The sequence below is a fragment of the Pundamilia nyererei genome, unplaced genomic scaffold, assembly GCF_000239375.1.
Source record: "Pundamilia nyererei isolate P.nyererei 1_Seehausen unplaced genomic scaffold, PunNye1.0 scaffold00046, whole genome shotgun sequence".
NCBI lineage: Eukaryota > Metazoa > Chordata > Actinopteri > Cichliformes > Cichlidae > Pundamilia > Pundamilia nyererei.
In genome coordinates, this window is record NW_005187447.1 from 3,932,917 (window position 1) to 3,951,154 (window position 18,238).

Here is an 18,238-nt window from a genome sequence, read left to right on the forward strand (position 1 = left end):
TGTGTGTGTGTGTGTGTGTGTGTGTGTGTGTGTGTGTGTGTTGTCAGCCGGCTAACGAGGTTGGCACTGATGTGTTTTAAATGAAATCTGCTAATTGTCTGGTGGTATTACATGAAAACACACACACGGCTGAGAGATTATCTCACCGTGTGTGTGTGTGGACAGCGGACAATGAGCGTCTTAACTAAACAAAAGACAGAACCTCCATTTCGTGCTCACAATAGGAGACGTGTTAGCCGCAGCTCAGCAGCCAGATCAGCTTAGCGCTGCCGACGGCGGGACGACTCGTAATCCTGCCGGCAGGTCTCCCTGCTCATTCGGCACCAGCGCACAGTTCAGGGCCGAGGGTGGGGTGGTGCGTGTGTGTGTGTGTGCATGCGCGTGTGGTGGTGCTGGTGTTTGGGTGGGGGGTTCTTGGTCTAATTAATTAGCAGTGAATAAAGACACAGAATAAGAGCCTTAGTGGAGCAAGCCTCACATCCACGTGTTCCTGTTTTAGGACGACGCTGGTTTATCAGCCAGATCCAGGACTGTCCCTCATTAATGCTCACACCCATCCACTCACATCCGCCCACAGTGTTCATACTCCAACTGAACACAGCAGGCTTAGACCCGCTCCTGTCTGCAGGAAACGGGGGGTGGAGGCTGCAGGTGGAGGGAATTCTGCTCCTGGTCCTGTTTGAGTTTCACTCAATAAAAAAAACTGGATTATTAAACGATGCCTGAACTTTAGTTAGAAACTAAACAGGTTTAGTTTCCAGCTGTGAGAGATCTCAGTTTGGGGTAAAGTGTGATGAGGTGGGAGTGAAAGAATGGACAGATTCGCCTGCATGAACCGTCCGCTAACACATGAGGAGCTGGCAGCTCAACATCTACACCTGTACCTATTGTGTACAACATGTCCAGCCCAGAGTTGTGCTAGTGGCTCAGGTGGGCTTCAACATCATGGCAGAAAATAAGCCAGTGCTCCCGTGTGCTTCGAGTGAACTTCTCGGTGGACGCTGTGCTTACTGCGTGGCGTGCATGTGTGGAAGCAGTGGAGTTGAAATCCACCATCAGGCGCTCAGTCAGTGTGGCGAGCAGCATAGTTGATAAATGAAGAATGAAGGTGTTGCTGTGTCCTGGCGCAGGCGAGTCCATGCTGGTGGTGGATGAAGGCTCTTCTATCTGTCTGTGCGGGGGGGTCCTCGGAGCGTCAGACCCAGACAGTCCCCCTGAGCAGCTTGTCTTTCACCTGGAGACTCCTCCCCTTCACGGCTTCCTGGAGAACACGCAGCCGATGCCCGGCTCCGAAAAGAGCAACGCGGGAGTGCGAGTCGGTCAGTGTGCGCTGCACGGGCAGAACCTCGGGGAGCCAACTCAGATCTCACTCTAATGTTTGTCTTTTCCCAGAATCCTTCACTCTCACACACCTGACCTCTGGCTTCATCAACTACGTGCAATCGGAGCACAAAGGGGTGGAGCCAACTGTCGACCAGCTGTCCATCAGTGTGAGCGACGGGCTGCATCGCTCCGCCCCCGTCTCCTTCTACATCATTATCAAACCAACCAATGACGAAACACCATCGCTGCTGCTCGCCAACTTCACCGTACGTACACCTGAGGCCTGATCAGTAATCGGTCATCAATCAGCTATGACTTGAAGACAGCTGACTGGTTATTAAAAACATTGTCACCTCCCCCCGATTGAGGTGACAAAGCTGTAATTGTGACATCAAACAAGAGAAAATAACAATAAAGACTAAACAAAATTCACACGAGAGTCAAAGTAAAACGATTGCTCTGACTGAAACTGAATCTGCGATGATCCCAACAGCCTCACGGGGGCGCACTCCTCCTGTTCTCTGCAGGTAAAAGAGGGCGGGATGAGGGAGCTAATTCCATCCATACTGGATGGTTTTGACTTGGACGCCCCACCTGAGCTGCTCACCTTCACCGTGGTGCAGCCGCCGGCTCACGGCAGCCTGATTAACAGCATCCACGGCACGGAGGCGGGAGCTGACCTCCTGCACAGGAGCCTCTCTGTCACCTCTTTCACTCTGCAGGAGCTCCGACAAGGTGAGGCAGTCACTCAAACAGGAAGTGTGAAAGTAAAATGTGAATACATTCTAGATTATTGGTGTTTTATACAGATGATCATCATTCAAACACTTTGAACCAGGATGACTTTGAACAAGAGCAATAATCGCTTTTTATTTCATATTCGGAGAGGGTAAGCAGCAGGGCCGTGTTCCCAACCATCTAAAAAATAAAATGCTTTTGGTCCATCCATTTGCTTCTGCTTATCTAAATCAGGGTCGCGAAGGGGCTGGAGTCAATCCCAGCTGTCTTAGAGCGAGAGACTGGGTATGCAATGGACAGGTCACTAACACATAGAGACAGACAACCATTCACACTTATGGGCACTTTAGAGTTTACCTATCCCCACTAACTGCATGTGTTTGGACTGTGGGATGAAGTTGGAGTACCCAGAGAGAATCCATGCATACACGGAGAGTGCATGCAGGAATACCTCGGCCCCAAATCACAGACAAACAGTATCCCACAGTTGTTTATGTTTTTAGACCCATTTTGCACAGAGTAATTTTTTGTATTGACAGCAGTGTTGAATATTCTTACACAGTAAAAACAAAAAAACAACCACGTAAAATAATCACACCATAAAGATGGTTTGTTTTTGTTATTTAAGGCTACGTCCACAGGTACACGGGTATTTTTGAAAACTGAGATTTTCCATTTTCGTTAAAAAAAAATTAAAAAATCCCGTCCACATGTACAGTTTTGAAAAAAATATCTCCGTCCACATGTAAACAAAAAAAATGAAGTTAAACGCTGTCAAGAATGTGCCAAATCCTAACTGTGAAGAAATGTTGGCCAATCAGAAGTCTAGACGCCTGGGAGTAAAGTACTGAAAAGTTTTTGTGTTTTTCTGGAAAGGCAGCTAATTTTGTGTTACTTTTCAAACGCCTTCATCATTTCAAATGTTAATAACTAAAGACAGTATTTTGGATTTTGTCTCATTGACTCCCTTGGCCAGAGTTTATTCAATAAATAAACTGAAAATCAGCCTGAGTGATTCATAATCATAAGTCACAGCGCTGTTAAATATGCCTGATGTAGACTCACAACTTAGGAATGGACAAATGCATACAGCATACATAATTTTAAAAAAATTAAATGTATTCAAAACTGACGACAACAGCGTTGGGTTGTAAAAGCGTCTGTGGTGAACGTAGAAGCCACGTCCGAAGTTCACTCTGACGCCTTTGTCTTTCTAAATGGAGGGACAGTAACTGCGTGTGTTTATGTAAAAACTGCAGATAGTCGTGGCGCACAGCGTGATGCCAAAAAAGGCACACACCTTTGACGTTGCGTGACTAAATCTCCGTTTTCCTCGTCCACAGGTAAATGCAAGAACAGACTTTGAAAACTCCACACTGGCAGGAGTTTTTCAAAATCTCAGTTTTCAGTGATCTAAAACACTGTTTACGTTTGGACGAAAGGCCCAAATGCATAGGAAAAGATGCATTTTCAAAAATACTCGTGTACATGTGGACGTAGTGTAAGAGTTAGTAGTTCATTTTATTGCTACCTGTAATTTATTGCAGTTAATTTTTATTTGTTTAATTGTTTACAAAAGGTTCGAGGTGTGAAATAAACTGCAATGGAGTTTGAAAAAAAATATGTGTGTGGTTGGAGGATGTGTTTGTGCCGGGGAGGGGGGGTCGCAAAGATTTTCTTGTAAAACAACGGGGGGCCTACCAAAAAAAGTTGGGGAGCTACTGGCCTAGCCCTTACCCTAACCATCAAAATGAATGCCTAACCCTAAACCTAATCATAACCCAACTGTAACCCTGTCACTAAAACCACATTTTGAAATACATGTAGTAAAAAATTGCTGAAGTTAATGGTATTGTACAGTGATTCCTAAATGTTGATTAAAAAAAACCAAAAAAAACCCCACATTTTGAGTCTAAAAAATGCCTTCAAACTTGTTGGGACCAGGATGTTAGTCCCCATAAGTATAGTTAACATCAATTATATTCTTATTTATATTGCGCCAAAACACAACAACAGTTGCCTAAAGGCGCTTTATATTGTACAGTAGATCGTACAATAATAGATACAGAGAACCCCCTATGAGCAAACACTTTGGCGACAGTGGGAACATCCAATTTTTTAACCCCACAAAGATATGAATACATGCTCACAGAAACACACTGCTCCATATTTTCTGTTTTCCTCCTGCAGGCATGAGGATCGTCTACATGCACGATGACACAGAAACCCTGAAGGACGCCGTGGCTCTGCGGCTGACAGATGGTGTCCATGCAGTCGAGGGAACAGTTCAGGTCACCGTGCTGCTGGTCAACGACGAGAAACCACGACTGCTCAAGTACACACACACACACACACACACACACACACACACACACACACACACAGTGGTGTTTGCTCACCCTGATGTGGATCTGGCTTCCTGTGGGTCTGAAATTAAAATCAGGTGAAAGGAGGCTGAACATGTTTTACATTTCCTGTGACTTTGCTGCAGGAATTAAAAATGCAGCTGCTGCAAAATGTTTTTCTTCTTGATGGTTTTGTGTCATTTGCTGAACATCGTTTTCAATTTGTCACACACATTTATTCTCGTTGTTATGAAGTTAATGTTCTTGTCCCTAAAAACCTCAGAAACATGGTGTCACACAGAAATATCTAAGACTGCCTTCCTTTATCTGAGACCAAACACGGATGTCAGCAAGTAGAAGACAAAAGTTAATTACATGCAGCAGAGGTGTGTTAACACACAGGAACACTCAGTGCATCATGGGAATCCCCCAGCACCCTACACCTGTTGCAGCATAACTATGGGAGGATTTGGCTTCACCTGATCCAACCCTAACTATATGCTTTAGCAAAAAGGAAAGTTTGAAGCCTGATCTTAAAAGTAGAGCTAGTGTCTGTCTCCCGAATCCAAACTGGAAGCTGGTTCCATAGAAGAGGGGCTTGAAAACTGAAGGCCCTGCCTCTCATTCTACTTTTAAATACTTAAATACAAGAAGTAAGGCGTCAGTGCTCTAATGGGGTAATATGGTGCTATAAAGTCATTAAGATAAGACCTGATTATTTAAGACCTTGTATGTGAGGAGATTTAAAACTCTTTAAAGGTTTTCAGGGAGGAAGTAAAGAGAAGCTGTAAAGGAGGTGAAATGTTTTGGGTTTAGTTCCTCTCGTCACATGGACCTACTATAATTTGGATTAATTTGAGCTTTATGGAAAGAAACTTCTGCCTCCGCACAGCAGGCGGCACTGCTGCACAGGGAGGGGGAATTACCTGCACAGTGTGACAACAGAGCAGCAAAAATCCGTTTAACTGTCACAAACTGCTACAGAAACAAGTGCAGTAAATTCTTAATACGGCGTAAAAACTCTAAAAATGAAAGTTTATGTGTGATGCTCAGTCCAGGTGTTTCCACCTCACACCTGTACCTCTGTTGTTCCTCTGCAGTCTGAGCGTTGGACCCTAAAAGTTGAAATTCAGAAATCTCTCCGGCTCCGATCGCGTCACCTTTTGAGCTGTTTAGAATTTTTTGTGTTGTTTGGGTGTTCGGATATTCGTTTAAGTCCTGAACTGTCAGCAGACGTCCGGTTTAACATCTGTCTGCAGCTGCTGTGTAATCCAGAGCATTTGGGGAGGGGGTGGTAGGTGCGTGTGACCTGTGACCCCCTCCTCCCCCATCCTTAGTGTTTTCATTCCACTGATTGTGAATTTGCATCCTTGACTGGGCTCCCACCCACTGTCCCTCACCCCCTCCCCTGCGCCGTCCCCAGATCAGCTGTGTTGGTGGGGGTGGAGGTTGCTGGCGGAGGCTGAGCTGGTGCTGTAAAGGCCGCCGAGGCAGAAATAACACAGAGACTTGGCAGATGCCGGCTGCCTTGTTTTCCCGTTTCCTGCAGGATGGACGTGGCAGCTTCGCTCCTGCGTGGATTTTACTTCCGAGTGAAGAAGCAGCCAGATGGTTCCTGATGTTCAACACCGCCCCACCTCAAAAAAACAAAAAAAGACCCCACCACCAGCACCACCAACATCTCCACCATCCCACAGGAAAAGCCTGCTCACACAAACCTTCACCCTCCTGCTCGTGACTCACATCAAACGGCTTCTGTTCGTGTTTTCTTCGAGTCCTGTAGGGCGAAACGTGTTTGATGATAAAAATAAAGCAAGATGTTTTTAAAGTCAGAAATATTTTTTGTTAAAGTCATCCAGAGTGCAGCTAAAAGATGAAGCTGAAGCAGACCAATATTTTCTGTTCTCCACCTCTGCGCTTCATCTCTGCACTTCACCTCAGAGATGTTGGTTCGCTCTTGGTGTTGTGACATACAGATGCTCTTAGAGGGTCAGTGTCATTACCTCCTCTCTGTCTGCAGTTTTGTTGCACAGGAAACAAGTTTAAGTGAACTTTTGTCTCACTCTGAACACAGATCTGCCAGGAGGGGGCACTCAAACATCTGTTTAACTTAAAGTTAAACAGATGTTTGAGTTGAACTCCATGCAGGATGGAAGTTATGAGCATGCTGAGAACAGAAAAATGTGCTTGGCCACAAACGTAATGAGAAATTTTCTTCTGTGGTGTTTCAGGAATGCTGGGCTGCAGGTGGACTCAGGTGAGCTCAGGGTGATCTCCAGTGTGGTTCTGGAGGCTGAGGACCTGGACACGCCCCCAGAACAGGTGTACTACTTCCTTAATGTTGCTCCGCGGTTTGGAAAATTGCAGCTGAAGGTGTGTGTGTGTTTGTGCATGCGTGTGTGTGTTTACAGAGTTTTACTTCTATAATAAGCAAAGATTTCAGTTTGAGTTGTTTCCAGGTTAAAAGTTTAAAGAGGAGGGGGGAAGGAAAGAAGGAAGAATTAAAGGAGGAAAGGGAAGGAAAAAGAAAGGAACAAGGGAGGATGAGAGGAGTAGAGGAAGGAAGGATTGAAAGACTAAGGATGGAATCAAGAGGAGGAAAATAATTAGAAAAGGAGAAAATGAAGGAAAGGAGGAGTGAAGGGAGGATGAAGACAACAAATGGTAGAATAAAGTAAGGGAATAAGAGCGGAAAGAGAAAGGGACGAGAGGAATGAAGGATGGGAGGGGAAGTGGCAGAAACAGGAAGTCAGGTGTGTTTGTGCAGGTGTTAAATCCTCCTGATTAAATTGTGACCTGAGGCTGATGTGAGACGTTGAAGGTGACTCGTCTTCCTGCCGCGTCTCTTCCTGATCCGAGTGTCTCGCCCGCAGACGACGTCGGGGTGGAACAAGCTGACGGCGGGTCAGAACTTCACACAGGGCGACGTGGAGATGAACCGACTGCGGTACCAACACACCGCCGCCACCAACGCAGCCGGCTTTAAAGGTCACGACAGCTTCCGCTTCACCCTCAGCGACCTGGACAACGAGTCTCCGGCTCAGAGCTTCTTCATCTCTGTGCACGTGATGCAGAAAGGTCAGAGGTCACAGAGAGTTTTAATGCAGAGAATTCAGCAGTAACACTTTTATCCAGGTCATGATTTTATTTCATGTTTTCTCGCACTCACACACACACTCACTCAAACACACACACACACAGGGCCCTGTGTGGCCCTGTTTCATTCATTATTGAGCGCGCCCCCTTCCTGCCGGTTTTACCAGTCGGATGAACACGCTGCCGTGGGTCTGCGGCCCTTCTGGCTTGGCGCCCTGTGATCCTGGAGGAACAGAGAGGTGAGAAATGGCCGACCTCCTCGGCTGCTGAATAATTAATGGCGGGGAGGTGGAGCAGCTGTGGAGGGCGCCGCCTCACCTCCTCTGGGTGCTTTTTAGTTGAAAAGTTGAACTTGGGCCCTGACTGTCACATGTATTATGTAGGCAATCGCTCGGTCCCCTCTGACACCTGAACGCTCCCTCTGACTGCCTCCAGGGGACGTCGTGGTGCTGAGCAGGCCGGTGCACCTGAGGGAGGGGCAGCGTGTCGTCCTGAACACTGACATCCTGCTGGCATCAGACTCGACTGGCCGGCCCGAGGAGCTGGTCTACACGGTGTCTGACCCGCCGCGTCACGGCCTCGTCCACGCCGTCCACCGGCCTGGAGTCCCGCTACTCAGCTTCACCCAGCTGGACGTGGCCGCGCACCGAGTCTGCTACACCCACGACAACAGCCATGATGCCGAGGCTGACTCCTTCAGGTGAGAGTTGGAGCTCAGAGCAGCTTCTTTTAATGACAGCCGCTGTGCAGGTGAAGGCGGAGCCTGATTTTTAAAAAAACAAACACTCCGGGTTTTCTCTCTGCTCTTTTTCCAAGAACCGTTACAGTGCAATCTGTCAGCTTTCAAACCGTTGCTGTGTGTTTGTGTGTTACACACGGTGTGTTCTTTAGTATATTTAAGTTTACCCCACCTGCCCTCCGAGGTCATCTGCTAGTGTTCTCCGGACCAATTCCTTGATTTAAGGACACTTCCTGGAGGTTCTTTTCTGACCGTGCATTAAAGATTTAAGATGCTTGCTGGAACTCCGTCACTGTGTCAAAACACTGAATCTCAACTTGAGATGGCCGCTTCTCCCTGAGCCTGGTTCTGCCGGAGGTTTCTTCCTGTTAAAAGGGAGTTTTTCCTTCCCACTGTCGCCAAAGTGCTTGCTCATAGGGGGTCATATGATTGTTGGGTTTTTGTCTACCTTACAATATAAAGTGCCTTGAGGTGACTGCTGTTGTGATTTGGCGTTATATAAATAAAATTGAATTGAGTTCTGCAGGTGGTAGCTCTGGTTCTGCTCACAAACGGTACTCCTGCTGCAGGTTCTGGTTAGAAGAAGCTTCCAAAACAGAATGAGGAGGAGGTTGAATGATATTGAGGACCAACAGGAACCTGACCAACCTGCATATGTCAGATGGCAACTATTAAACACAGTTTTCAAAATAAAAGTGATGCTTTCAGAGTGGTTAAGGTCTTATGAAGTTTTAAAACCCTGTTGTTGTTAAATAAGAAATCTAATTGTCAAGAAGAACATTTTAGCCCTTAAATCACTTTGTGTCCAGATACAAGTCACAATGACAGAATAAAATGGATGTTTGTGATGATGAATAAAAGGCTGAGGATCCTGTGAAAATCTGCACACTGTGAGAGGAGGAATTCTCTGCCCCCCCCCGATACACACACACACACACACACACACAAAACTATCACACACAACATTTGGCCAACAAAAGAAAACTGGGCACGGAGACGAGAGGAAAAAAGGCTCAGCATCAGGAGACGAGAGGCTTTCCCTGCTGCAGTATGTTTATCTGCTTTTCCAGCCAATTTGGCAGCGGTTAGGGTTTTGAGGAGGAGGAGGGGAGCATGCTGGTGTGTGCAGACCCCGGGTTTGTCACCCAGACCTCTGCTGCCCCAGCCGGCTGGCTATCTGGCTCCCGAACACCCATCAGATCACAGCCAAGACTGAGAGAGAGAGCCACACTCTGACGGCTTCCAGAGCAGCTGAATTATAATGAATTACAGTAGTCCAGCCTGGAAATAATAAATACATGAACTAGTTCTTCTGCATCACTCTGAGACAGGGTGTTTCTAATTTTAGAGATCCTGCACAAATGTTCTTCCATTTGTCCTACATATTTGTTTAATATGTGCACTGAATGACATGCTGGTCTGGTGTTACTGGAGTAAGTATCTGGTTAGATACCATATTTGTAAGATTTTAGGTTTGAGTACAATAACCTCGGTTTTATGTGAATTTAGAAGCAGAAAATTTGAGGTCATCCAGGTCTTTGTCTTTAAGACATCCCTGCAGTTTAAGTAGTTGGTGTGTGTTATCTGGCTTCACACAGAAAGTTGGGTGTCATCTGCATAGTGAAAGAGTGTGCTGTGTTTCCTGTGGAGCTCCAGCTGATTATGTCTGTTTAAGTTGTGGCTGTGTAGAACCGATAGCGAGTGAGGTCATCATTTATCATCAAACATCAATTGAACAAAATAAAACCTGTGATAAGCTGCGGGAATTAATAACTGCTTTCGCTGATTAGATTCCTCCATCAGCTGACTCCAGTGGTTGTAGCTGTGGTGCATGAATGTGGATAACTGATAATTGAACACTTTCTTTACTACCTCACACCTCAGTACCTGCATTCATGTTAGAGCTATACGAATGACTTTAATTTATTGATGTTTTCATTTTGTGTATTTTCTTTTTGATTGGCTGCTGGGGGGCAGTAATTTCCAGACTTTTGAGAGGAAGTATTTCTTATCTTGCGAGGTTTACAGTTAGAGTTTAGGCTTCAACTACACTGGATTTCCTTTAATTCTGATCACGTTCCTAGTATCGGAATCAGATCTGGAATCAGAATCGGGGTGAAACAGCTTTCATCAGCGTAAGCCTGTCAGCTTTAGAAGGCACAGACAAACTCAGTCTCATGTAGTTTAGACCACTACAGTTATATATTCAAGGAGGAGGAAATGTCCCCTTTTTAACTTCGGAAAACATCAAAATAAGGTCACAAAGATAAGATCACGAACAGCCCGGCGAGTCAGAAGATGAAGAAAACCAGTTTGAACATCGTGTCTCAGTTAGTTAGTGTGTCTCTGTCATGGAACAACACAAATATTTAGCCTCAATCAAAAACTAGTAATGATGTGAAAATCTTTTATTCTTCAACATTAACGCTGGCTGCTTTTAAAGGACCCTCTGAAAGGCCGGATTTGGCCCCCGGGCCACATGTTTGACACCCTCTTTTAGAGCTTGAGCTGTGGCTGGATTTACCTTTTAACTGATGATGTGTGTTAGGACTCAGGTGCACACGTGTGTGTGTGTGCGCGTGTGTGTGGTGACAGCAGATGATAAATGTGTATTATTAGAAAAATAACAACAACGTTGGCACGACAGCGACCGACAACCAGAGCACGGCCGTCCCTGGGCAAACGTGGACGCTACTGCAGCCAGATGTTACACCAGGACTGTGTGTGTGTGTGTGTGTGTGTGTGTAGGCCTGGGGCAGTTTGTCAGCTGCAGGGCTGAGAGGCAGATTGTGTTGGCACAGAGCAGAGAGGACAAAACACACACACACATACACACAGACACACACTGGTTTGGGGGACACTGCCTCAACCTGAGGACAATGTCCTGTATAACATGTTCTCCCATCGGGAGGCGCTGCAGAACTGAGTTGAAGCTAAATATCAGATCAGTTTCTAACTGCTTCCACTCTTCTCTCCTCAGTTTTGTTGTTACAAACAGTGACTCGTCTCGCAGCTCCACCCTCCACTTCACCATCGAGCATGGTGACCGCATCCCGCCCACCCTCAGCCGCAACGTTGGCCTCCGGCTGCAGGATGGCTCCACAGTGACCATCACTTCGGACCAGCTGCAGCTCACCGACCCCGACACTACCACCGCCAACCTGGGATACGTCATCACGCAGCTGCCGCAGCACGGGAAGCTGCTGCTGAGAGGCACGCCGCTACCCTCGCCGCCCCGGTTCTCCCAGACAAACGTGGACGACCTCCACCTGACTTACCAACACGACCCGAGCAGCCCTGCGAAGATCGACGGGTTCTACTTTATGCCGAGCGACGGACACAACAGGGGCTACCTGGAGTTTGGGCAGCTGAGGGAGGAGCCTGCTGTGTTTGACATACAGGTGAGCCACGAACGCACAACACAACTCAGAGGAAGTAACAGGAAGTAACACAACACAGGAAGTCTGAACATTTCAGTTCAATTTTACTTATAAAACCAAAAATCACATCAACAGTCACCTCAAGGCGGTTTTTTGATAAGGTAAAGATTCTACAATAATACAAAGTAAACCTCAACAACCACGTGACCCCTGTGACCGGGGGACAGTGGGAAGGAAAAACTCAATTTAATCAGGCAGAAAACTCCAGCAGAACCAAACACTGACTGCAGGGTCAGAGGTCAGTGTGGCTCAATCCACAGGTAGAATTACTCTATTCATCTCACAGCAGAAACGCGAAATTTTAATAATAACTAAAGCAGGTCAGACGGAGCCCAAAAAACAACGATCTGGACCTCTGCACACGGCTTCAAACCAGCAACTTCCAGCAGTGAAAATGGACCAAACACAGGAGGTGCTGGTCCTGATCTGGAACCAGTTCCAGGTTTCCACTAAAAGCCTGATTTTGACCCAGAGTTGGATTCCTCCCCACAGGTTACCTGCTGACAGGCAGCCAGGTGGCTAACACCATCGCCTCGAGCCTCTGAGACTCTGGAGGCCACCTGTGATTGGACCAAACATCGAATAGTTTGTGTGTGAGAAGGATATCAATGAAAAGTGTGTGTGTGTGTGTGTGTGTGTGTGTGTGTGTGTAGTCATTAGAGCAGGGAGCATCCATGAAAAGCAGCAGAGGATCCCCTCACAGAGGAGCTGCTCATGCCTGCAGCAAAAATCTCTGACCTGATGATGACGTAGATTTTATGTCTGTTTGTGTTTGGACATAACAGATGCGACCCGCATGAATGAAACTGGGCTCCTTCCTCTGTTCTTTAAAATATTAGAAACCGAAAAAACTGCAGATCACTGAGATATTAAAGGACCTTGTCTTATTCAGATGTTCTGTTCCTGCTCTGAAAATGAATTACACACACACCAAAAAAGAGCTGAAGTCAGAGGATGGCATAAGCTTCATCAGTGTCAGCAGAATCATCCATGAACAGACTCATACATAGGACATCGGTGACACCTGGTGGTCAGGCAACTGAACTGCAGGCAGAGAGAGAGAGAGACGGGTAAAATAACACACACTGATCAGTTTCTGCTGCTTCAGAAAGTTCTCTGAAATATCAAGAACCTAAAAATCCTGAGATGAAGTGCAGCAGGCCTTTTCAGGAAAAGGAGGCACTGAGAGAACGAGGGGGAGATGATTTGTGCTCAGTTTGATGACAACAGCAGCGTAAAAGCTCCTTCCACCGACCGCCTCTGCTCAGATCTTAAATCAGGATGACAAAGGATGACCTGAAGCTCCGCCAACACGTGATGTCACATGCTGCTGTTTCTGATGTCACTTCCTCCATCACCTTTGAATCTGTCGTTTCCACAGATTTGAGTTTCTGTAAAGTGCTGACAGAGCGACGCTTTCTTGGGAAGCCGTAAGCCTGACTGAAGCCCGACTGTTATCTCTGCATGACCAACAAATCATCCTCATCCTCTCCTCTGAACTTCGTCTGAAGACACGTTCCAGAAAACACTGTTCGTTAAACTGTTCATTCAGGTCCTGAAGTGAGATGATGAGTTGATGACGGATGCACAAACGAAGTGTTTCCCTAATTAAAATAAAAAAGTTTTTTGTGTGTGTTTGACTCGTTTGGTTTCTTTTCGATTCCTGCTGCTCAGTTTCCTCTGATCTTCGTCCCCCTGAAGTGCTCGCTGGTTCTGTGTTACTGATTTAACTTCCTGCTGTGTTCAGGTGGATTGGGTCGACCGGACGCCTCCCACTCTGACCACCAGGGGGAGTCCCAGCACCGTGGTGGATCTGGGCGGCGGCCGTTACGGAATCTTCATCACCAGCAGAGAGCTGCAGGCCTCAGACCCTAACAGCCCCACAGAGGAGCTCGAATTCTCCATCAGCAGACCTCCACTCTTAGGATACCTGGAGAACGCCGCCACAGGTGTGCGAGGAAACTGATGGTTGCTTACACAGGCTCACCTGTGCAGGGCTCACGTGCTTCTCCTACTGTGCAGTCAGATTAAAAGCCTTCCTTCTCTTCCTCTTCCTTCTCTCGCTCCATCAGGGTCGTACATCAAAGGTCGTTTCACGCAGCGTGACGTGGATCGGCGAGCCGTGATGTTCGTCCTCCCCGCTGATGTGGAAGTGACGTCTGACAGCTTCCTGTTTGTCCTCAGAGATCCGGCAGGAAACAGCGCGTTGCCTCAGACGTACGTTACATCACATCCTGTCTGTCTGCTCGTGGTTACTCTGTGAACATAAATGAAACCTTCGGTCAGGTGGGGGTGCTGTCTGACTCTAACAGCCTCTTCTTTTTCCTGCAGGCTGGAGCTGTCCTGGTCTCGAGTGGAGCTGTCGGCGACCTGCTACAGAACCTGTGAGACGGCCGGGACACTTCAGATCCGCGTGCAGCGCAACGGGAGGAGCGCTGACCCGGCCTATGTCGCCATCCAGGTCACGCCTCGCCCGCCTCCTGGTTTATAATATATTAAACAGGAAGTTCCTAACCGCTTTGTCTGCTCAGATTCTGTTTTAAGTCTGAGTGCAATCGCAGACTCTCAGATGTCTTCCTGAGCGTTTCTCAGTTTTCAAGCCGCTGTGGTAAACCTGCGAAAGACTCCAGCTTTTACGAACTCTGACTTAGATTAAAAGCAGCTGAGAATCGAATGAAGCCGACGTGTAACGAGCAGGAAGCTGTAGCTCGGTTTGTTTTGGACTAAAATCCTGACGTCTTCTTCTTCAGGTGGACGAAGGATCAGCCAAAGCTGGCAGAGATTTCACTCACAGCACTGCGAGTCTCATCCAGTTCGATCCAGGTCTGACCGCCGCTTGGACTTTCACCGCCTCATCATGTGACCTGTTGTGGCGCAGCGTGCAGTCCCTGTCTAACAGCTGTTTTTTGTTGTGCTTCAGGTGTGAAGGTGAAAACCTGGAACATTTACCTGATTGACGACGGCCTGGAAGAAAACCACGAGAGCTTCACGGTCACGCTGAGAAACCCCCAGAACGCCGTCCTGGGACCAAGGAGCTCGGCCACCGTGGAGATCATCGACCCCCGCCGAGGTGACATGATCGATCTGATCAATGAGTCCAATGAATGAATGAGTTTAACTCTACAAACTGAGAAATAAATACAATAAATTGTCTGTGAGTGGGATTTAAAAATGATTCCAGTCGATTTGAAATGAAAACTGCTGCTCCATCAAACCATCCTCACACCATCACAGTTAGGACTTTAAGCCGCTGGTCAGTCTTAGATTCGACTGAACGTTAAAGGATTGCTTCTGTGTCTCAGGAAGCTGTGACCCAGACGACCTGTGGGTAGAAGATGATCAGCGCCCCCTTCCTCCTCCTCCTACTCCTCCCCCTCTCCCTCCTCAGCTCCCTGATCCTCTGCAGCAAGAGGAGGAAGAGGAGGTTCCGGTCATCAATATAGATGCGGAGCTGCTGTGGGAGAACCAGCCTCACCCGCCCCGAGGAGACGTCCCGAATCGACATCACCTGGACTACAAAGAGGTGGAGCCACGAGACCCAGAGCCCCACAGCAATGGCTACACCCCCCACAGCAGCCACCTAAACATTCAGCAGCACACTGAAAGCAGTACTGGGAACACTGGGAGCACGGTGAGACACAGACAGAACATGAATCTGAGTTCTTTAAACTTTAAACAGTCAGAGTGAACGATTGTCACACGATCGTAACAAATCAGCGAACAGGAAGTTGGGCTCAGATGGGCACCGCCTGCGTTCTCAAACAATATCTGTTCACAGATTTGTGATCCATTTTCTCGTCTGTGTGTGTTTGTGTGAGTGTGTCTTTCTGTAAATTCTGAACTTTGTGTTGTTGTTCAGGTCCATCTGTCTGCACAGAGGAGGCCTGAGGACGAGCAGGAGAAGGTTTGGACGGTAAGACACTCAGCCAGTTTATCCAATGACCGACTGAAGCTCACTGTGTTAATGTCTCTTCCTCCTCCTCCTCCCCTCCTCCTTCTTCCTCCAGTTCCACAGTCTGACTCCTCTCCGGCTGGAGGAGCTGCAACCGGGCGATGTTGAGTGGAGCTGGTCAGCTCACGGTCGCCCCCTGCAGGAACTCCAAGTTGGAGATTCTCCTCAGATGGCTCATCAAGCTCAGAAACACCAACCCGAGCTCCGCCAGCACAAGGCACACACACACACACCTGCACACACACACACACACACACACACCGGAGTAACCTTTGACCTCTGGCTATCTGTGTGTGTTCAGGTGGGGAAGTCTGTGAGCAGCTCATGTCCTGATGGCTGGACGCACCACAGGAGACGATGTTACATCCTCAGCCCGTCCGTGGCGAGCTGGGCCAGCGCCGACAGAACCTGCTCGCTGCTGTAAAGAAGCCGCTTTCTCCTCTGACTCAGTTTCTGCTCTGTTTCCGGTTTGCTGATTGATCTTTGGTTTCAGATTTGGTCACTCAGCTGAGATGTGACACAAGTCAGAATCATCACTGATGTCCATGACATGTTTAAAACATGACCATGAGTCTCGCTGTAACACATCTGACGGTTTAAAGGAGGTCCTCACAGAGTTTCTTCCAGCTGTGCGTGGCGAACAGCCTGCAGCTGCAAAGCAAGAAAAAGATTTTGAACCATCGCAGTGACTGTTTGATTTTTATTTTAACTTCATGAGCATTTGAAAACTGTGCTTCATTTAATTAAGGCAACGATGCTGAGCCAGCCTGAGGTCATGCACCTCTGTGCTGCACGTATGAGCAGGATGGAAATATTAATCAGTGAAGAACCTGCTCTCTGATGTGACCTTTGACCTTTGCTCTCCTCTCCTCTGGCAGGTTTAACAGCAGCCTGACCGACGTGCACTCCAGGAGAGATGTGAGCTGGCTGTGGAGGTTTGCAGGGAAGAAGCCATTTTGGATCGGTGGGTGTTTCCTCAATAATGATAACCAGTAATTAATCAAGTTAATTAATAGTTAATTTAGCTGTTTCATGATGTTTCTTGGCTTTTGGGTCATGTTGACTTTTATCCACATTTAAAGAACTGAAAGTCTGAACAAACCCCAGCAGGCCTCTGCAGTTTGACTGGGAAACAGATTTTATTTCTCTGTGTTTTTAGGATGTAGCACAGATATGTGAAACTGTACGCAGGCTGAATCACAGATGTTCACTTTGGGCTCTTAGTAACACCTCGCTGGACCTGCAGGCTCAGAGAGAATCAAAGGTGATGCTGACGTAGGAGGAATAAACGAGCAAAGTTCTGTTTTCAGAAATTTAGAGTCACTTTGAATATGTGGCAAAGAAAGCAAAGACATTGTCTTTTTTTAAACTCTGTTCTCAGAGCGATCAAGCTGTCATTGTTACCTGGCAGGAGGCTGTGCTGCAGGTAAACTGCAGGATCATTGTCACACAGGTGCTGAGTTTGTTCTCATACACCTGAACACAAAGGAAGCTTTGTGGTGTCGGTGTGGCCCTCTGGATCACTCTTGAATCTGCCATCTTTTGATGCTTTGAACTCTTTGGAAACTTTTAAGCTCGCAAACCTGAGCAGATTTTCTTTATTCATGAGTTTTCGGGCTGATTCTGATGACGATGAAAGGTTTTTGTTTCAGTGACTCTGATTTGGAGCTCCAGTGGATGAAATGTTGTATCCTGAGGCCTGGTGCGTGTCAGGCTTTGCTTCCAGACTGACGGCTCCTCTGTCTGCTCCTCAGGTCTGTCTGGAGGTCCAGGACGCTCATCGTGGGTTGACAGTCGCTCGCTGTCTTCCTCCAGACTGAGGGGGGCGCCGGTGAGCCCCGGTGAGCCCGAGAACAACTCCAACTGCGTGCTGGTTCAAAACCCGAGAAGCTGGATCTCCACGAGCTGCTCTGCAGAAACTCAGCACTCATTCATCTGTTCATCGCCAGCTCAAACTCACTGAGACATTCATAGCCAGTGGCCTTCATATTTAACGTGATGAGGTGATGCTGCTCTGTACATTAGTTTCATACTTTGTCTTAATAAAGCTGCTGCACAAACACAAATATGAGTCAGCAGTTTGGTGACTTCTTTCCTCACATTTTCAGATAGGTTTGTATTACAGTATAAACGGTGTCATTGATTGGAATCAATGTTTAAAGAGAGTTAGCCAGTTTGAACAGATGAGTTTTGACTTGAATGAGAAGAGAGAGCCAGTATTCCTGATATCAGGAGGAAGGGAATTCCAGTGCCGCGGTGCAGAGCGGCTAGAAGGAAGAAATATACAGCTGAGTGTCATCAGCATGACAGTGAAACTTAATATTAAATTTCTGAGTATGTAACCAAGTGGAAGCATGTAAAAAATTAATAGAAAAGGCCCTAATACTGAACCCTGTGGCACACCAGCAGAAACAGAAAATGAACCTAAAAAGTGAAATTTAAGTTGAATGAAATGAGTGCAATCTGAGAGATATGAGGTGAACCAGGCTAGGAGGATATGACTAATGCCAAAGTCTTTTCAGAAGGATAGTGTGGTAAATCAAAGGCTGCAATCAGAGAAGGGTGAGGATGATGAGGACACTGGAGTCACCTGCCATCAGGAGGT

The 18,238-nt window shown here is 47.2% G+C and overlaps 1 protein-coding gene across 4 annotated transcripts in view; it reads left to right on the forward strand.

Annotated features, from left to right (window-relative positions):
• Positions 1–17,704, forward strand: part of frem1b (Fras1 related extracellular matrix 1b) — a 39,024-nt gene extending 21,320 nt beyond the window's left edge. For all 4 annotated transcript variants that reach the window (XM_005732419.1, XM_013910654.1, XM_013910656.1 and 1 more), the window contains 19 exons: positions 1,131–1,319; positions 1,393–1,589; positions 1,851–2,058; positions 4,252–4,396; positions 6,638–6,779; positions 7,280–7,484; positions 7,938–8,202; positions 11,222–11,642; positions 13,429–13,630; positions 13,754–13,898; positions 14,013–14,142; positions 14,432–14,504; positions 14,602–14,751; positions 14,984–15,312; positions 15,541–15,594; positions 15,689–15,850; positions 15,935–16,053; positions 16,512–16,597; positions 17,388–17,704. In XM_005732419.1, the coding sequence (XP_005732476.1) occupies positions 1,131–1,319; positions 1,393–1,589; positions 1,851–2,058; positions 4,252–4,396; positions 6,638–6,779; positions 7,280–7,484; positions 7,938–8,202; positions 11,222–11,642; positions 13,429–13,630; positions 13,754–13,898; positions 14,013–14,142; positions 14,432–14,504; positions 14,602–14,751; positions 14,984–15,312; positions 15,541–15,594; positions 15,689–15,850; positions 15,935–16,053; positions 16,512–16,597; positions 17,388–17,596 (3,431 nt within the window). In that variant the 3' untranslated portion in view covers positions 17,597–17,704. The remainder of the gene's footprint in view (positions 1–1,130; positions 1,320–1,392; positions 1,590–1,850; positions 2,059–4,251; positions 4,397–6,637; positions 6,780–7,279; positions 7,485–7,937; positions 8,203–11,221; positions 11,643–13,428; positions 13,631–13,753; positions 13,899–14,012; positions 14,143–14,431; positions 14,505–14,601; positions 14,752–14,983; positions 15,313–15,540; positions 15,595–15,688; positions 15,851–15,934; positions 16,054–16,511; positions 16,598–17,387) is intronic.
• Positions 17,705–18,238: the final 534 nt, after the last annotated feature.